Below are 18,899 nucleotides of genomic sequence, written 5' to 3' on the forward strand. Positions count from 1 at the left end.
GGCCTCCTTTGGCCCATGGTAGCATTTTAAGTACTTGGACCATCCTTCCTGTCTTCATTCTGACACCAGAACCCACAATGAGAGCAGACGCTGTTAGATGAACTTAGCAAACGTGTATAGTTATTTTTATTATTACTGAAAAAATTAAAGTAGTGGTGCCCACCTCAGTGATTTTGGAAAGACTGAGATTTGTGAATAAACTTCAAATCCATGAAGTCTGATTGAGTTTGAAATTGTTTAATGCAGGGGGAGGAGAGTCTCAGCGTTTTTTTGTTTTGTTTTGGGGGGAGGGGGATGAAGGCGGTAATTGTCTCAAGGACTAACTCCTTAGAGTTTTGTAATGCTTCCCATGACCTAAGGATCTGAGCATCTTCCACATGAAAGCAAAGCGAAGTCCCTAGTGGACTTCAAGGAAGCTATTGTACTTCTCCCTTTTCAATGTAAAACTCTGCTAGGGGGTAGGGTTTTTTATTTTCTTTTTGATTGGGTGGGGTTTAGTGCAGAAGGGATGTTAGTGATATGTCACTCCTATGGCGGACAGGGTCTTCCAAAGGTTTTGCAGCATTCACTAAACACAGTAAGACTAGATTTGCCTGGTCTCCTCTGGACATTTGTTGCGTAGCTGCTCAGCTCCCTTAGGCTGAGAATGCTTTATCTCTTTTGTTAAGAGATCGCCATCTCATTTGCTGTCACATGAAGCATATACCTTCCCATTCATGATTGCATAACATCCCTGTGGCAACAAAAGCAATTGCTTATGTGAAAAAAATATTAGCAAAATATTTTAAAAAAAATCTTTTAATATGACTTTAAGCAGTTGGAAGTAAAGGGAGACTGCACCATACGACTATTGACTCATGGCAAGTCTGAGAAACACTGATTAATGAAAATCCTCTACCGGCCCTAATGTAGAATTTTAATTTTTTTTTAAATCCTATTTGCAATAAATATACAAGGATTATCATACAGAATCTTTTAAAAGGTACAAAGAAATATCTGCTTTTAACATACAGTATTCAGCAGTGCATATTTTCAACAATGAGATTGCTAGAGAGAAAGAAAAGATGCATACCTCCAGAACTTTAACATTTTATTGTTTATACAAGTTATAAAAAGTTTATTTTAGCAAAATAGCACATTTTGCAAACAAATGTGGATTTTATACAGAAGCTAGATTTTTTTCAAGTACAAATTAGAAAGGAAACACTTCTCCTTGAAGAACAACTACTTTAAAATATAGTAACAAACACCTTAAAGAACATTCAGACATACATTCCGATTAGTTTATAAGTAATCAAATAGTATGGTCAAATACTTGTTTAATAAACCTAGTCAAATCATATTTTGATTTGTCCTTTTTGCGGGCACTTTTTGTATGTTTGCAACAAATTCAGTGGCTATGATAATGTGGAGTATGGGGGTTTAATTTTTAAAATGATCATTTAATAAAATCTGATTGAGATCGGCTTCTGTGTCTTACCAATGAGCCTCTGGATAAAACAGATGTATCTAAACTTGAATAGCCAAGTCGACACAGGGAAAATAATTATCGGGGTTTAAATTAGGTACACTTAAATAAATTATGAATAATATACTCAAATATATATATAGAAAATCAATATTTTCAGTGGGAGTGGAGGGTGTTCAGCACCCCTTGAAAAAAATTTAATGTAGGTGCCTAAATGTGAGTTTAAAGTATTCAGTTTTAGACATCCAAGTCTGTGCATGCTACAAATAATGTGTGACTGACTTAAACAGAATTGATAAGGCACACAGACAAGTTCATATGGAGTAAATACAGTAAGCATCCTAATAAATTATTTTCACTCCTCAGTTGTGACTCCTAATTGTTAAATTCATACATGTCTCTTGAAAACTAAGTGTCATTACGTTGTCCACCATCCAGATCTTTCACGCTGATCGGAGAACCTGTTTATCAATAACAACTCAGTTCTGCATGCATGTATGCATGTGAGTAGAGACACTGGGGAAGATCCTCAGTTAACAAATTGTCAAAGAACTTTAATGGAACTATGACAGTTTATACCAGCTGAGCATCTGCCCCACTGAGTTCAATGGTACTCACATGCATAAAGTTATTCACACCTGTCTGCAGAATCGGGGCCTGTGTCTATGAAATCTTACCAGAATAGGCTTTAGAGGGCAGGTACTGTTTATGTAACACAGAGCCTAATGCACTGCGGGTCAGATTGGAACCTATAGGTGTTGCAACAATGCAAATAATATTTAATAATCAAAACCCTTGGCCCAGTCCTCTTACTCACTAAAACCGTTCACTTCAAGGACTGCAGCATTTAATACCACATTAAGTCCTATTCAGTGTGGAGTATGTCCCTTCCACGCCCCCCCCCTTTTTTTTTTTAAGCAGAGGGCTCCCATTTTGTCATTGACTTAAATGGAAGCATAAGTTTGACACATAGCACATAAATACCATGGATGTGGGATCCCATTTTAAAAAATACTGTAGCACTGTGCAAATCACTTGTTCATGAGTTTCTTCAAGTAATAAGCTTTAAGTTAACACTACATTAAAAATAGTGGACCACACCTTTCAATGTTGATTGCCTTTAAAAACTTGAAATGCAATCATACTAAATGTAAATATGCTACATTTGCCAGGAGATTCTATTAAAAATTAAATGAACATTAGTTAAGATGTTTATGAAAGTCCAAAATTACTATTTTGTTCAACTTCTTTATGAATTTCTGCAATTAGAAAATATTTGTAATATAAAACAAACCTTAAAAAAGAGTGTTTGAAATTGCAGTTTTTTAAACATTTTATCACTTACAGTATCCTAATGGAAGATACAACTGTTATATAAGTGAATCTGTTTATTTCTGTTAAAGGAGCTAACATTTGATATAGTTTTATCATGTTTCAAGATAATCTACAGTACAATCTAAAATAAAGATCTGCTTTCAAAACTATAAAAATGTAAATTTTAAAAAATTTACACATCCAGTTTAAGCAATTACAAAACCATTTGAAAAACAAAGCAAAACTTTGGAGGGCATATTTGTAGAAATCTGCACTCAAAAATAAATGTACAGTCTAAAAATGTGAATAAGTCCCATTTTACAGAAAACATTGATCAACATCAAAGCAAAAAAGTTAATCTGGCAGCGGTTTGAATTACTACACTGAAAGAGTGCTAAGGATGCAGTAAAGATAACAGCGTACTAAAAGCAGGAAATTCAGACCTCACTCCGGAAAGCACTGAAGCACGTGTGCAACTTGAAGAACATGAATAGTCCCATTGGAATCAGTATTTTGTGGATCAGCCTCTTTGAGGAGAAATTTCCTACAGCTCCTGTAGGTACAACAGAACGTGTCTTAAAGTGGCACTGAAAAATGCCCGGTGGGGGGAGCATCAGGAATTCAAAGTTCCAAGACCAAAGTAATGAGGTCTCCTATATGTTTTTTGGTGTGTCTATTGGAAAAATCTGCAGAATTTGCTCTGTATGTGTTGGGTGGGGAGTGAGGTGAAGGAAAGTCAACTACACGATAAACATCTCAACAGCTACAGCCTACCTTTCCTTATCCCACCATATTGGCTTTGACATAACAGCAGAGTGCTACAAGAGGGTGTAACCAACCAGGAGAAGTGGTGACCTGGTAGTGGTGGGAAGACAATTATTCTGTGCAGCAAACATAAGCCTTTCTCAGGATGGCATAAATTACTCTATTGCTTTAAAATTCCATAGGGGAGGTATATAACACACACACAGTTGATATTTTTAAGGTACATACAATGTTTAGGAGGGCAGGAGATGCTTATTTAGGGACTGTTAACCCCGACTCCTTGGAGTCATTCTGTGCTTCACTAGCAATGTCTGATTTTTTTTTTTTTTTAAAAAAGCTTAATAAGTCCCACAGAGACTGGGTGCTAAAACTTGTATCCAAATTCAAAAAGTGGGTAAAACTTACCGTTTTCTAAACCATCCATTGTAAATTGACCTGGATATGGAGATTTAATATTTTAGCTGCTTTTTCAGGTCTCATTGTGCCCAAATTGGGAACCATGACAGACCTGTGCTTTTTAGACTCCATTTCAAATAAAGTTTTCAAGTTCATAAACTAACAGTGATAAATGACATCAGTGATGTAAAGGCACAACTTGGGAATAACCTAGCTGACAAATTTAGAGAGCCCGGGGGAAACCCTCCCTATTCTGTGGGCTTAACAAGAACAAATTTAGAAAGATCCCACACTATTTAGAGGACTGGCACAGCACACACTGTGTATTATGAAAAATACATCCCTGGCACAGCACTTCTCAGCTTTCCTGGGTACTGACTGAGATAGTGACTTCCTCCCATCATAGCTGTCTCTTTAAGAGGCATTCTGTTGTACTGCAGCTCACCCTACACCTAGGCACATGTCCCTTTTAATTGTGATTATCCTGGCTTTTGGGTGAGCACCTTAAAATAATCTCAGTGTAATTTCAAAGACCCTCAACATGTCAGCTGCCACTTTCTCTCACACAGATGAGTGTACAACTGTACAGCCCAATACTGGTTCAAGGCATAGAGGATGGCATGTTATGACAGCTTCCATTGACAGGAGATGCTGTGTGGTTTCAAAGCTCAAGTTTCATCATGTGACATAAGTTGAGAAGCCATCAAGATCAGGGCTTGGCTGCTTAGGTTAACATTTCTTGCATTAAAATAGCAGCCACACCAGGTGCAACTGTCCCCACAGTGTTCAGTTTCATTGGCAAAACACCATGAACCAACCTGTCACAATGTAAAACAAAGTGCACAGCAGTGGGTTTTTTATAGTTTAAAAAGTAGTTTTTACTGTTGCATAATTTCAGTGTAAACATTGTGAATAGAGACGTTATCTAAAACAGTTCTACAGTCAGTGCAAGATTTGTGCAAGCTTCTCATCTGATTCAATGTCCACTTAAACTTTAAATAGACAAGTTTTTCTCCCCTTCTCTGTTCTGTAAGAGGGGACAGAAAATATATATTAGAAACATGAACACAGAAGAAGGAAAATCACTTTCTCCCTTAACTTGGCATCTATTAATATTATACCCAATTTAACACACACACAGTCACACTAAACATAAACATTTAACCCTTTACCTTCCTAGCAATTATGTCATTAAACAGTGAACATCACATTTTAACTATTTAAATTGTTACAAACTATGAAATATACCAGGAAATACAACAGTGGAGTTAAATGAAAATAGCTGGGGCAGAACAGATTTCTGAAACTGCTACTGTACTTAGGGAGTGAAGTGAAGACACACAAGTCTCTAAACGGTAGACCAAGGTAAATAGTTTGTCATAGTTAACTGATTTTCTTGCGTGCCCCCCCTCCCCCGATTTATATACTTTGTGGAGCTTGGAATGTACAGGTCATAGAGCACAATTTTTGCTTACAGTAGATTTCTACTCATATAAGCAATGCTTACAAGAAGTGAGTTCATCATAAATTAACACAAGCATCAAAGCTGTACCCAGAGGGATTTAGAATGTTCTGCCTGTGGATATGTGTGAGGCTGTCAGCTTTTCACTGGAGGGACAGTCTTTGCAGCGGGTATGTTTACAGTACTGAACACGCTGTAGATGCTAAGCATATAATATCAGGTCTCCTTGTCTACCCCGCTATCCCAGGGAAGCCAACAGGAGGATGGGCTCCGGGCACATATGGGCAGCAGAACGGTGGAGTCTAGGTGCTTGCTGAGGCTGGGAGATTAGTTTTAAAGGTGTATGGGGTGGGTGAGACGGGGACTCTCCTTGCCACACACACAGGCCTCACTGGGGCAGTGCCAGGATGCAAACCAACGCCAGCCCCTTGGCGGCAGGGGGGAACCTCCACTCTACCAGCCGCCCCTGGGATGGCCGGGGCAGCACTCAGCCCCTGCTGCGTGCCAGCCTTACCAGCTTCCTCTGGTTACTGAGGCAGAAGGTGCAGATGGGCCGGGGAGCCGCGGCGGTGCTGCCGCCCTGCAGGCGGGGCTGGTACTGCAGGCAAGGCTGCTCCGCCCCCTCGCCCTGCTGCAGGAGCAGCACGTTGGCCAGGTGCGCGATGTAGCTGGCGGCCAGGCGCAGCGTCTCGATCTTGGAGAGTTTGCGGTCGGCGGGCTCGGTGGGGATGAGCGTGCGGAGCGCGCTGAAGGCGGAGTTGACGCTGTGGGTCCGGTCCCTCTCCCGGGCGTTGGCCGCCTGCCGCTGCTTGCTCAGCCCGCTCAGCCGGGGGCTCTTCCGCTTGCGCTTGCCCGGGCCCCCGGCGGGGGGCAGGGTCTTGTCCGAGCTGCTCTCGCTGCTGCTGCTGCTGCCGCCGCCGCCGCTCTCCGGGTCGGATGCGGCACCCCCGCCGGCCTTCATGGCGCTCCCGCCGGCCCCCCAGCCCCATGACTTTTATGCACGGCAGCTGCCGGCTGGCCGCCGCGGCCCCGGGTCCCCTCCAGCGGCGGGGCCGTGCTTTGAATGGCTGCTGCTTTTAGCTCGGGCATGTGGCCGCGCCGTAAATAAGGCGAGGAAGGTGGAGCTGCGGCCTCAGTGCTCCGGCCCGGCAGCCTTGCACCTGTTCCCCCGGCTCCGCGCGGCTCGGGCAAGGCGCCCCGGGGGCATTCCTCGGGGGGAGCGCGGCCACCGGGGCAGGCCGGCCCCCCGCCTCGGTCCGCGGGGCGCTCTCCCGGGAGGGCTTCAGCAGGCTGGCTCGGGGCTGCGAGGAGTGGAACGCCCCCGGGACGGCCTCGTCCGGAGCCCAGAGCGGCTCAGAGGAGAGGGGGCAGCGAGCGAGGGGCTTCCTGGGCCCATAACGTGTGCTCTGCTCTTGGGGGTGAACAGCGGGGCCTGGACACATCTGGGGGAGGGGGATTCACTCGCCCGGCCAAATCTGCAACCAGGCATCGCCTTGGCAGGACCTGACACCTGCTCCTACAGAGCCCTTCCCGGCTGGGTGGATGAGCGCCTGTCTCCCTCTTCAGGTGCTGCTTCCCCTACAGCCAATGAATGCATCCTATGAAGTGAGCTGTAGCTCACGAAAGCTTATGCTCAGATAAATTGGTTAGTCTCTAAGGTGCCACAAGTCCTCCTTTTCTTTTTGTGAAACAGGAAAGCTAGGCTCCAAGGCAGCTGCAAACTATAACCCTCTCCAAGGCCTGATGCCAATAATAAGAGTAGGTAGTATCTATCCACATGGATCCAAATGAAGGATCAACCCACTATGCAAATATGTTGTTTAGTTTTATTATGGGATATTAATATGGAGTAATCGCTCTGAAGAATAAAGGACAGGCTTTGCTCGAGTACATTTTCCAAATTTCTGTTGGTTTGGAATGGACTAACAGGCATTTCAGTGCTATTTCTTTCATCAGTTTTCCCCACCAAGTGTTAGACCAGTGTTTTTCAACCTTTTTTCATTTGCGGACCCCCTAAAATTTTTTTCAATTGAGGTGCAGATCCCTTTGGAAATCTTAGACATAGTTTGCGGACCCATGAGGGTTCTGTGGACCGCAGGTTGAAAACCACTGTACTAGATGCACATATAAATTCAAATCCTGATTCAATTTAAAATGCAGAGCTACAGCAACCAATTTACTTATTAAAGGTCATCATATTCTCTAGTTTATTTTGCCTCTTCTCTCCATAAAAGTTTGACAGCCGCTCTGCACTCAAACTAACTGTACAGATTTTCCCAACTGAGTCATCTCCACCTGATTAAGCAGTGCTAAATGACTGTTTTATGTAGCCACTGGAGTTTATTTTTGTTGTTGTTGGTTGAATTGGAAAGATGGATTAATATTCAGAGTTGGATTCGTAGTCACATCCTTTTAATCATAGGTGCATACACTTAGAATGGACAGCTGCTTTGCCACTCTTGGCTGGGAGTCATGTCCTCCACAAATACAGTTAATGCATATATGTGGTCTCTTGACTGTCAGCACTCAAGTCCATCTGTTAGAATGGCATGGTGCCTGCTTAAAAGTTGGTTATACCTTCCCTTTGGGCATAGGTGCTCTGCAACAAATGTGTTCATGTGAGCAGCTTACAGAATGCTTAAAATGGTATGTTTTCTGCAGAAAGTTCCTTTTGTGTGACAATGCTGCAGTGGTGCCTCAATTTGTCAGTGGGTCATATCTGTTGCATGTGTAACCCACAGACCTCCTTGGTGTGGGTGCTCTGTCCCATCTAATGGCACCGAGACCACTTAGAGATTAATGAGTCTGTTGTACAGCCACTTGTAATGTTGAAAGACCCTGGTCGTCGGCGGGCGGGATCGAACCTGGGACCTCTGAAGCTAAATGCATGAGCCAAAAACCATATGACCCTTAGCTAAGGCTGCAGAGCAGACTCATTAATCTCTCTCTAAGTGGTCTCGGTGCCACTAGATGGAACAGAGCACCACACCCTGTGTGGATTACACATGCTTTCATGTATTAATAATGGAATGATTTTATGATGTGTGTTTCCATTTTCTTTTTGCTCACTGGGAAATGGGTGCTCAGATGACCAGTCTCTAAAATTGACAATCCAAGTATCTTATTAGGATATAACATACCTTTGTTCTCCTTTTCCAAACTTTATACTAATGTGGATGAATATTTGAAACTAGCATTCTTCTAAGTATTAATGGAAAGTGCATGCAATGTGTTAAGTTTTTACAGTTGTGAATATAGTAGTTATCAGGTGAAAGATGGCAGGTTTTCAACGGTGGAGCTTCTTAAGGGTTGCTTCAGCTCCAGAAAGAGATGGTTTATTTTATTCTAATTTCATTGCTATGGCTATTGTACCTTCGACTAAAGAATCTGCAGCAGTGAGGAAGGGACAATCACAATAGGGAATGCCCCTGTAACAGGAGAACCAGAGACTCTTTAGGTGTTCACAAAAAGAAAAGGAGTACTTGTGGCACCTTAGAGACTAACCAATTTATCTGAGCATAAGCTTTCGTGAGCTACGGCTCACTTCATCAGATGCATACTGTAATGAAGATTGCCAGCATTCCTGTGTGTCACATCTTCATTACAGTATGCATCCGATGAAGTGAGCTGTAGCTCACGAAAGCTTATGCTCAAATAAATTGGTTAGTCTCTAAGCCCTGGTCTACACTAGGACTTTAGGTCGAATTTAGCAGCGTTAAATCGATTTAAACCTGCACCCGTCCACACAATGAAGCCCTTTATTTCGACTTAAAGGGCTCTTAAAATCGATTTCCTTACTCCACCCCTGACAAGTGGATTAGCGCTTAAATCGACGTTGCCGGCTCGAATTTGGGGTACTGTGGACACAATTCGATGGTATTGGCCTCCGGGAGCTATCCCAGAGTGCTCCATTCTGACCGCTCTGGACAGCGCTCTCAACTCAGATGCACTGGCCAGGTAGACAGGAAAAGAACCGCGAACTTTTGAATCTCATTTCCTGTTTGGCCAGCGTGGCAAGCTGCAGGTGACCATGCAGAGCTCATCAGCAGAGGTGACCATGATGGAGTCCCAGAATCGCAAAAGAGCTCCAGCATGGACTGAACGGGAGGTACGGGATCTGATCGCTGTTTGGGGAGAGGAATCCGTGCTATCAGAACTCCGTTCCAGTTTTCGAAATGCCAAAACCTTTCTGAAAATCTCCCAGGGCATGAAGGACAGAGGCCATAACAGGGACCCGAAGCAGTGCCGCGTGAAACTGAAGGAGCTGAGGCAAGCCTACCAGAAAACCAGAGAGGCGAACGGCCGCTCTGGGTCAGAGCCCCAAACATGCCGCTTCTATGATGAGCTGCATGCCATTTTAGGGGGTTCAGCCACCACTACCCCAGCCGTGTTGTTTGACTCCTTCAATGGAGATGGAGGCAATACAGAAGTAGGTTTTGGGGACGAAGAAGATGATGAGGAGGAGGTTGTAGATAGCTCACAGCAAGCAAGCGGAGAAACCGGTTTTCCCGACAGCCAGGAACTGTTTCTCACCCTAGACCTGGAGCCAGTACCCCCCGAACCCACCCAAGGCTGCCTCCTGGACTCAGCAGGCGGAGAAGGGACCTCTGGTGAGTGTACCTTTTAAAATGCTATACATGGTTTAAAAGCAAGCATGTGAAAGGATTACTTTGCCCTGGCATTTGCGGTTCTGCCTTTGCAAAAGGTTTCTGGGGAGGGCAGCCTTATTTCGTCCTTCATGGTAGGACACTTTACCACTCCAGGCCAGCAACACGTACTGGGGAATCACTGTAGAACAAAGCATTGCAGTGTATGTTTGCTGGCATTCAACCAAAATCCGTTCACGCGGTGGGAGGAGGCAAAATGCGACCTTGTAACGAAAGCACATGTGCTATGTATGTAATGTTAACTTTCAAGGTTTACCCTGAAAGAGTGTAGCCACTGTTTTATAAAATGTGTCTTTTTAAATACCGCTGTCCCTTTTTTTTTCTCCACCAGCTGCATGTGTTTCAATGATCACAGGATCTTCTCCTTCCCAGAGGCTAGTGAAGCTTAGAAAGAAAAAAAAACGCACTCGCGATGAAATGTTCTCCGAGCTCATGCTGTCCTCCCACACTGACAGAGCACAGACGAATGCGTGGAGGCAAATAATGTCAGAGTGCAGGAAAGCACAAAATGACCGGGAGGAGAGGTGGAGGGCTGAAGAGAGTAAGTGGCGGGCTGAAGAGAGTAAGTGGCGGGCTGAAGACAGGGCTGAAGCTCAAAGGTGGCGGCAGCGTGATGAGAGGAGGCAGGATTCAATGCTGAGGCTGCTGCAGGACCAAACCAGTATGCTCCAGTGTATGGTTGAGCTGCAGCAAAGGCAGCTGGAGCACAGACTGCCACTGCAGCCCCTCTGTAACCAACCGCCCTCCTCCCCAAGTTCCATAGCCTCCTCACCCAGACGCCCAAGAACACGGTGGGGAGGCCTCCGGCCAACCAGCCACTCCCCCACAGAGGATTGCCCAAAAAAAAGAAGGCTGTCATTCAATAAATTTTAAAGTTGTAAACTTTTAAAGTGCTGTGCTTAAAGTGCTGTGTGGCATTTTCCTTCCCTCCTCCACCACCCCTCCTGGGATACCTTGGTAGTCATCCCCCTATTTGTGTGATGAATGAATAACGAATGCATGACTGTGAAGCAGCAATGACTTTATTGGCTCTGCAAGCAATGATTAAAGGGAGGAGGGGAGGGTGGTTAGCTTACAGGGAAGTAGAGTGAACCAAGGGGCGGGGGGGTTCATCAAGGAGAAACAAACAGAACTTTTACACCGTAGCCTGGCCAGTCATGAAACTGTTTTTCAAAGCTTCTCTGATGCGTACCGCGCCCTCCTGTGCTCTTCTAACCGCCCTGGTGTCTGGCTGCGCGTAACCAGCAGCCAGGCGATTTGCCTCAACCTCCCACCCCGCCATAAACGTCTCCCCCTTACTCTCACAGATATTGTGGAGCACACAGCAAGCAGTAATAACAGTGGGAATATTGGTTTCGCTGAGGTCTAAGCGAGTCAATAAACTGCGCCAGCGCGCCTTTAAACGTCCAAATGCACATTCTACCACCATTCTGCACTTGCTCAGCCTGTAGTTGAACAGCTCCTGACCACTGTCCAGGCTGCCTGTGTACGGCTTCATGAGCCATGGCATTAAGGGGTAGGCTGGGTCCCCAAGGATACATATAGGCATTTCAACATCCCCAACAGTTATTTTCTGGTCTGGGAATAAAGTCCCTTCCTGCAGCTTTTGAAACAGACCAGAGTTCCTGAAGATGCGAGCATCATGCACCTTTCCCGGCCATCCCACGTTGATGTTGGTGAAACGTCCCTTGTGATCCACCAGAGCTTGCAGCACTATTGAAAAGTACCCCTTGCGGTTTATGTACTCGGCGGCTTGGTGCTCCGGTGCCAAGATAGGGATATGGGTTCCGTCTATGGCCCCACCACAGTTAGGGAATCCCATTGCAGCAAAGCCATCCACTATGACCTGCACATTTCCCAGGGTCACTACCCTTGATATCAGCAGATCTTTGATTGCGTGGGCTACTTGCATCACAGCAGCCCCCACAGTAGATTTGCCCACTCCAAATTGATTCCCAACTGACCGGTAGCTGTCTGGCGTTGCAAGCTTCCACAGGGCTATCGCCACTCGCTTCTCAACTGTGAGGGCTGCTCTCATCTTGGTATTCATGCGCTTCAGGACAGGGGAAAGCAAGTCACAAAGTTCCATGAAAGTGCCCTTACGCATGCGAAAGTTTCGCAGCCACTGGGAATCGTCCCAGACCTGCAACACTATGCGGTCCCACCAGTCTGTGCTTGTTTCCCGAGCCCAGAATCGGCGTTCCACAGCATGAACCTGCCCCATTAGCACCATGATGCATGCATTGTCAGGGCCCATGCTTTCAGAGAAATCTGTGTCCATGTCCTGATCACTCACGGGACCGCGCTGACGTCGCCTCCTCGCCCGGTATCGCGTTGCCATGTTCTGGTGCTGCATATACTGCTGAATAATGCGTGTGGTGGTTAATGTGCTCCTAATTGCCAAAGTGAGCTGAGCGGGCTCCATGCTTGCCGTGGTATGGCGTCCGCACAGAAAAAAGGCGCGGAACGATTGTCTGCCGTTGCTCTGACGGAGGGAGGGGCGACTGACGACACGGCTTACAGGGTTGGCTTCAGGGAGCTAAAATCAACAAAGGGGGTGCCTGTACATCAAGGAGTATTTCAGGCAGGACTGCACGGAGGGTTCCAATAAGAAATGGTGCACCTAAGTTATCGTTGTTATTGGAACAAGGAGGTTAGCCTGGCCTCTGATTGATACATGGCTAGATTTACCTCGCTGCACCTTCTCTGTGAGTGACTGCAGTGTGACCTAGAGGAATGAGTCCCCTAGACAGGGGAGGAGGCAAATGAGTACAAAACAGATCTGGTCTATTTCTTGTTTTGACCCACTCCATCTATCTTTTACATCTTTGGCTGGCAGCAGACGGTGCAGAAGGACTGCATGCCATCCACATCTCATGGCTGCTTGGCAGAAGATGGTACAGTACGCCTGCTAGCCATCCCCATCTCTTGCCTGCCTGGCAGAAGATGGTGCAATACGACTGCTAGCAATCCTCATCTCTTGCCTGCCTGGCAGAAGATGGTACAGTACGACTGCTAGCAGTCCGTATCGCCTGCCTGCTCACCATAAGACGGTTCAATAGGACTGACTGCAGGACTAAAGAGAATGACCTGGTCAAGTCACTCCAAATTTAGTCCCTGCGCCCATGTCTGCCCAGGCGCTCCCAGCCGACGCGGCCAGGAGCACCTCGGACACGATGAGGACGACTACCAATCGTATTGCACCGTCTGCTGCCAGAAGGCAAGGGGTTGCTGCTACTGTGCAGCAAAGCCGTACCGCGTCTGCCAGCACCCAGGAGACATAGGGTGACGGTTACCTGAGCGGGCTCCATGCTTACTGTGGTATGGCGTCTGCACAGGTAACTCAGGAAAAAAGGCGCGAAATGATTGTCTGCCCTTGCTTTCACGGAGGGAGGGAGGGAACGGGGGCCTGACGACACGTACCCAGAACCACCCGCGACAATGTTTTAGCCCCATCAGAGCGCTCCATTGTGACTGCTCTGGACAGCACTCTCAGATGCCCGATTGTTTGCCATTGCTCTGACGCTGGGAGGGGCGCTTACAGGGTTGGCTTCAGGGAGCTAAAATCAACAAAGGGGGTGGCTTTACATCAAGGAGTATTTCAGGCAGGACTTCACAGAGGGTTCCAATAAGAAATGGTGCACCTAAGTTATTGTCCTTATTGGAGCAAGAAGGTTAGCCTGGCCTCTGATTGATACATGGCTAGATTTACCTCGCTGCACCTTGACTGCAGTGTGATCTAGAAGAATGAGTCCCCTAGACAGGGGAGGGGGGGGAAGCAAATGAGTACAAAACAAATCTGGTCTATTTCTTGTTTTGACCCACTCCATCTATCTTTTACATCTTTGGCTGGCAGCAGACGGACTGCATGCCATCCACATCTCATGACTGCTCGGCAGAAGATGGTACAGCACGACTGCTAGCAGTCCGTATCGCCTGCCCGCTCACCATAAGACGGTTCAATAGGACTGACTGCAGGACTAAAGAGAATGACCTGGTCAAGTCACTCCAAATTTAGTCCCTGTGCCCATGTCTGCCCAGGCGCTCCTGATCGACCTCACAGAGGCGACCAGGAGCACCTCAGACATGACGATGACGGCTACCAGTCGTACTGTACCGTCTGCTGCCACAAGGCAAGGGGTTGCTGCTACTGTGTAGCAATGCCGTACCGCGTCTGCCAGCACCCAGGAGACATAGGGTGACGGTTACCTGAGCGGGCTCCATGCTTGCCATGGTATGGCGTCTGCACAGGTAACTCAGGAAAAAAGGCGCGAAATGATTGTCTGCCCTTGCTTTCACGGGGGGAGGGAGGGAACGGGAGGCTGACGATATGTACCCAGAACCACCCGCGACAATGTTTTAGCCCCATCAGGCATTGGGATCTCAACCCAGAATTCCAATGGGCAGCGGAGACTGCGGGAACTGTGGGATAGCTACCCACAGTGCAACGCTCCGGAAGTCGACGCTTGCCTCGGTACTGTGGAAGCGCTCCGCCGAGTTAATGCACTTAATGCACTTAGAGCATTTACTGTGGGGACACACACACTCGAATTTATAAAACCGATTTCTAAAAAACCGACTTCTATAAATTCGACCTTATTCTGTAGTGTAGACATACCCTAAGATGCCACAAGTACTCCTTTTCTTTTTGCGAATACAGACTAACATGGCTGTTACTCTGAAACCTGTCTTTAGGTGTTCAGGGATCCTTGTTTAGAAGCGCGTGGGCCAGCTTCTTGGTTGTCTTGCACTTTGTAGCCATTCATACCTCCATTCTGATTTGGTATGTTTCCCACCCATACTGCATAGGTTTAAATGACTTTACAAGGTACAGAGGCAGTGGAGAATCAGGCTTGATAGGTTCTGAGCACAGCTGTCTTAGCAAGGAGTCCAAGAAAATGAACGTGTGAAACAAATAGATAGATAGAAAGAACAGTCCCTAAACATAATTTAGAGCAGTTTGGAGGAGGTGCTGGTTTTACACCACCTGAGGATTCTGCTAATCCTGGGGAATTTACAGCTGCCCACTGTGCAACAAATATCATGTATTTGCTATGTACATAAATAGCAATGGAGGCACCATAAACCTCTTTCTGTTATGAAAGGTTTCAGAGTAACAGCTGTGTTAGTCTGTATTCGCAAAAAGAAAAGGAGTACTTGTGGCACCTTAGAGACTAACCAATTTATTTGAGCATAAGCTTTCGTGAGCTACAGCTCACTTCATCGGATGCATACTGTGGAAAGTGTGGAAGATCTTTTTATACACACAGACCATGAAAAAATGGGTGATTATCACTACAAAAGGTTTTCTCTCCCCCAACCCCACTCTCCTGCTGGTAATAGCTTCTCTAAAGAGATCATTCTCCTTACAATGTGTATGATAATCAAGGTGGGCCATTTCCAGCACAAATCCAGGGTTTAACAAGAATGTCTGAGGAACGGGGGGGTGGGGAGGAATAAACAAGGGGAAACAGGCTTGAATAGAGCCTGGGAATGGTTGATTCATTATAAAAAGTAACCTAAGTTAATTGTATCCAATTTGCAAATTAATTCCAATTCAGCAGTCTCTCGTTGGAGTCTGTTTTCGAAGTTTTTTTGTTGAAGGATAGTCACTTTGAGATCAGAAATCGAGTGACCAGAGAGATTGAAGTGTTCTCCGACTGGTTTATGAATGTTATAATTCTTGACATCTGATTTGTGTCCATTTATTCTTTTACGTAGAGACTGTCCAGTTTGCCCAATGTACATGGCAGAGGGGCATTGCTGGCACATGATGGCATATATCACATTGGTAGATGTGCAGGTGAACGAGCCTCTGATAGTGTGGCTGATGTTATTAGGCCCTGTGATGGTGTTCCCTGAATAGATATGTGGGCACAGTTGGCAACAGGCTTTGTTGCAAGGATAGGTTCCTGGGTTAGTGGTTCTGTTGTGTGGTATGTGGTTGCTGGTGAGTATTCGCTTTGGGTTGGGGGGCTGTCTGTAGGCAAGGACTGGCCTGTCTCCCAAGACTTGTGAGAGTGTTGGGTCATCCTTCAGGATAGGTTGTAGATCCTTGATAATGCGTTGGAGGGGTTTTAGTTGGGGGCTGAAGGTGACTGCTAGTGGCGTTCTGTTATTTTCTTTGTTGGGCCTGTCCTGTAGTAGGTGACTTCTGGGAACTCTTCTGGCTCTATCAATCTGTTTCTTCACTTCTGCAGGTGGGTGTTGTAGTTGTAAGAATGCTTGATAGAGATCTTGTAGGTGTTTGTCTGAGGGGTTGGAGCAAATGCGGTTGTATCGCAGAGCTTGGCTATAGACAATGGATCATGTGGTGTGGTCAGGGTGAAAGCTGGAGGCATGTAGGTAGGAATAGCGGTCAGTAGGTTTCCGGTATAGGGTGGTGTTTATGTGACCATCGTTTATTAGCACTGTAGTGTCCAGGAAGTGGATCTCTTGTGTGGACTGAACCAGGCTGAGGTTGATGTGGCATGGAAATTGTTGAAATCATGGTGGAATTCCTCAAGGGCTTCTTTTCCATGGGTCCAGATGATGAAGATGTCATCAATATAGCGCAAGTAGAGTAGGGGCGTTAGGGGACGAGAGCTGAGGATAAGCTATTACCAACAGGAGAGTGGGTTTTGGGGGCGGGGGGGGGAAGAAAACCTGGATTTGTGCTGGAAATGACCCACCTTGATTATCATACACATTGTAAGGAGATTACTCTCCTTAGGAAAAACTTTTTCACTAGGAGGGTGGTGAAACACTGGAATGCGTTACCTAGGGCGGTGGTAGAATCTCCTTCCTTAGAATTTTTTAAGGTCAGGCTTGACAAAGCCCTGGCTGGGATGATTTAATTGGAGATTGGTCCTGCTTTGAGCAGGGGGTTGGACCAGATGACCTCCTGAGGTCCATTCCAACCCTGATATTCTATGATTCTATGATAATCACTTTAGATAAGCTATTACCAGCAGGAGAGTGGGGTGGGGGGAGAGAAAACCTTTTGTAGTGATAAACACCCATTTTTTCCATGGTCTGTGTGTATAAAAACATCTTCTGTATTTTCCACAGTATGCATCTGATGAAGTGAGCTGTAGCTCACGAAAGCTTATGCTCAAATAAATTGGTTAGTCTCTAAGGTGCCACAAGTACTCCTTTTCTTTTTTCTGTTATGAAAATATACATACAGGACCAGTACTTCTAAAAAAGTTACAAATCGAATGTGACCCTCAAGCTCAATGCTCTACCAGTGATAGAGAAGCAGTTTCTGGCTTGAAGCAGCTTGCATTCTGAGATACTTGTCCTATAATTAAAGTGAGATTTCTTCTCTGGAAGAAAGCATTTTTAGAAACTTTTTGATGTCACATGTCATTGTAAGAAATAGATTCAATGAGATGAAATGTGTTCATTTATTTTAATAGCAGTTTTGCCTAGAAGGAGGTGCGTGGTAGGATCTGGCATCACTGTGTTTGGAGTTGTACAAATGTAAAGGGAAATAATCCTGAACCAAAGAGTTTAACGTTTTAGGCCCTGATCCTGGAAACACTCATCATGTTATTAGTCCCTGGCTGAAAGTGAATGGTAATGAAATACTACAAATGTATGTAAAGTTACTCACGTGCACAAATGTATTCAGGGTCAGAGACTGAGAAGCTAAGTAAATATTGTCTTTTTAATAAAGAGAGACGACTTAAACATTTTTCTGTGTTAAATGGAACAGAGAAGAGGAGCTTTTTGTTTTCTTGTTGGATAATGTGTGAGGCTCCTTAAACTTCAAAATTAAAATTGTAGGCCATATACAGTATTCCCTTAATCACATGGGGCATATTGGCTATCTAAGTACCTATTTAGATAGATAAGCATATGCAGCTGTCATTGACAGTTTATGCTCTTTGTAGTTAAACATTGTATCGAAGCATTTGAAATCATGTGAGTTATAGCTTAATGTGGAGTGTGTGAGTGTAAGTATATTAGCACCATATTTTCATTAGCACTCAACTCCTATTTACTTCTATCCACAAGAAAATTTAAAAGTAAGATGTAGAGAAGCATCTACAAGTGACTCTTAATATACATTTAAACTAATGCTTTTGGTTTTGTTAGAAAGTAAAGTTCAAATCTATATAAATTCAAATTCCTCAATTTGATGCTAATGGCAAAACTCCAATTTACTTCAGTGGAGCCAGAATGTCACCCTTGATCTACTCTCATGGCGGAGCAGTAGGGAATTGCGTGTATATCAGACTCAGATGTTTGCTTTCGAAGGCTCTACTGTCTTAATCACTTCATGTGTGTCCTTATTTGATAAATATATTTAGTGGAACGAACCTTCTCTTCCTCCTTCCTCCCAATAAACCCAATAAAACCTGTTGGGATATTTCCAGAATTGGAATGCATGCAGTAATAAACTGGCAAAAGAAGGAAGGCAGGAGAGTAGCAATACTTGGAAAGAATAATACTGTGTCTGCTGAGAGAAACAAAACAACTTTCACGGGCACGACAGAAGTAGCTAATGCAGAGGTTAAGGGCAAAAAGGTGGTCAACAATTCTTGTTTCTACCTCCAAGACAGTTCGAGAAAGTAGAGCAAGAAACGATTTTACAGATAAAGGGAGGCTTGTAAAAAGGCCAAAACATTGGTGACTTTAATTACTTGGTTATTGATTGTGCATAAATGTAATCCCAATCTAGGGGGAGCATGTTTCTCAAGGAAGATACAATAGTACAGGATTGCTTTTTTCCTTTTTTACAATTTGCTGAATTGCTAATACAAGCAGGGCTGCATGAATCTAGTCTAGAATAGTGGGAAATATTTTATGGGTAGCGGACAGGACACAGACTGAAATTTGC

General features: G+C 45.1%; 1 protein-coding gene across 1 annotated transcript; it reads right to left on the bottom strand.

Annotated features, from left to right (window-relative positions):
* Positions 1 to 1,077: 1,077 nt before the first annotated feature.
* Positions 1,078 to 6,907, bottom strand: LOC125645195 (transcription factor 15-like). Its single transcript, XM_048870415.2, has 2 exons — positions 5,920 to 6,907; positions 1,078 to 4,970 (listed from the first exon to the last, which is right to left on the bottom strand). Exons 1-2 carry the CDS (start codon positions 6,364 to 6,366, stop codon positions 4,938 to 4,940), a joined length of 480 nt encoding a protein of 159 aa, XP_048726372.2. The 5' UTR covers positions 6,367 to 6,907; the 3' UTR covers positions 1,078 to 4,937.
* Positions 6,908 to 18,899: the final 11,992 nt, after the last annotated feature.

The sequence above is a fragment of the Caretta caretta genome, chromosome 11 (assembly GCF_965140235.1).
Source record: "Caretta caretta isolate rCarCar2 chromosome 11, rCarCar1.hap1, whole genome shotgun sequence".
Lineage (NCBI taxonomy): Eukaryota > Metazoa > Chordata > Testudines > Cheloniidae > Caretta > Caretta caretta.

Excerpts from the sequence above, each read along its gene's own strand:
- LOC125645195 (XM_048870415.2), bottom strand. The coding sequence starts at position 6,366 with ATGAAGGCCGGCGGGGGTGCCGCATCCGACCCGGAGAGCGGCGGCGGC. Across the intron at positions 4,971-5,919 it reads TCAGTAACCAGAGGAAGCTG|AACAGAGAAGGGGAGAAAAA; the intron begins GTAAGGCTGGCA and ends CCCCTCTTACAG.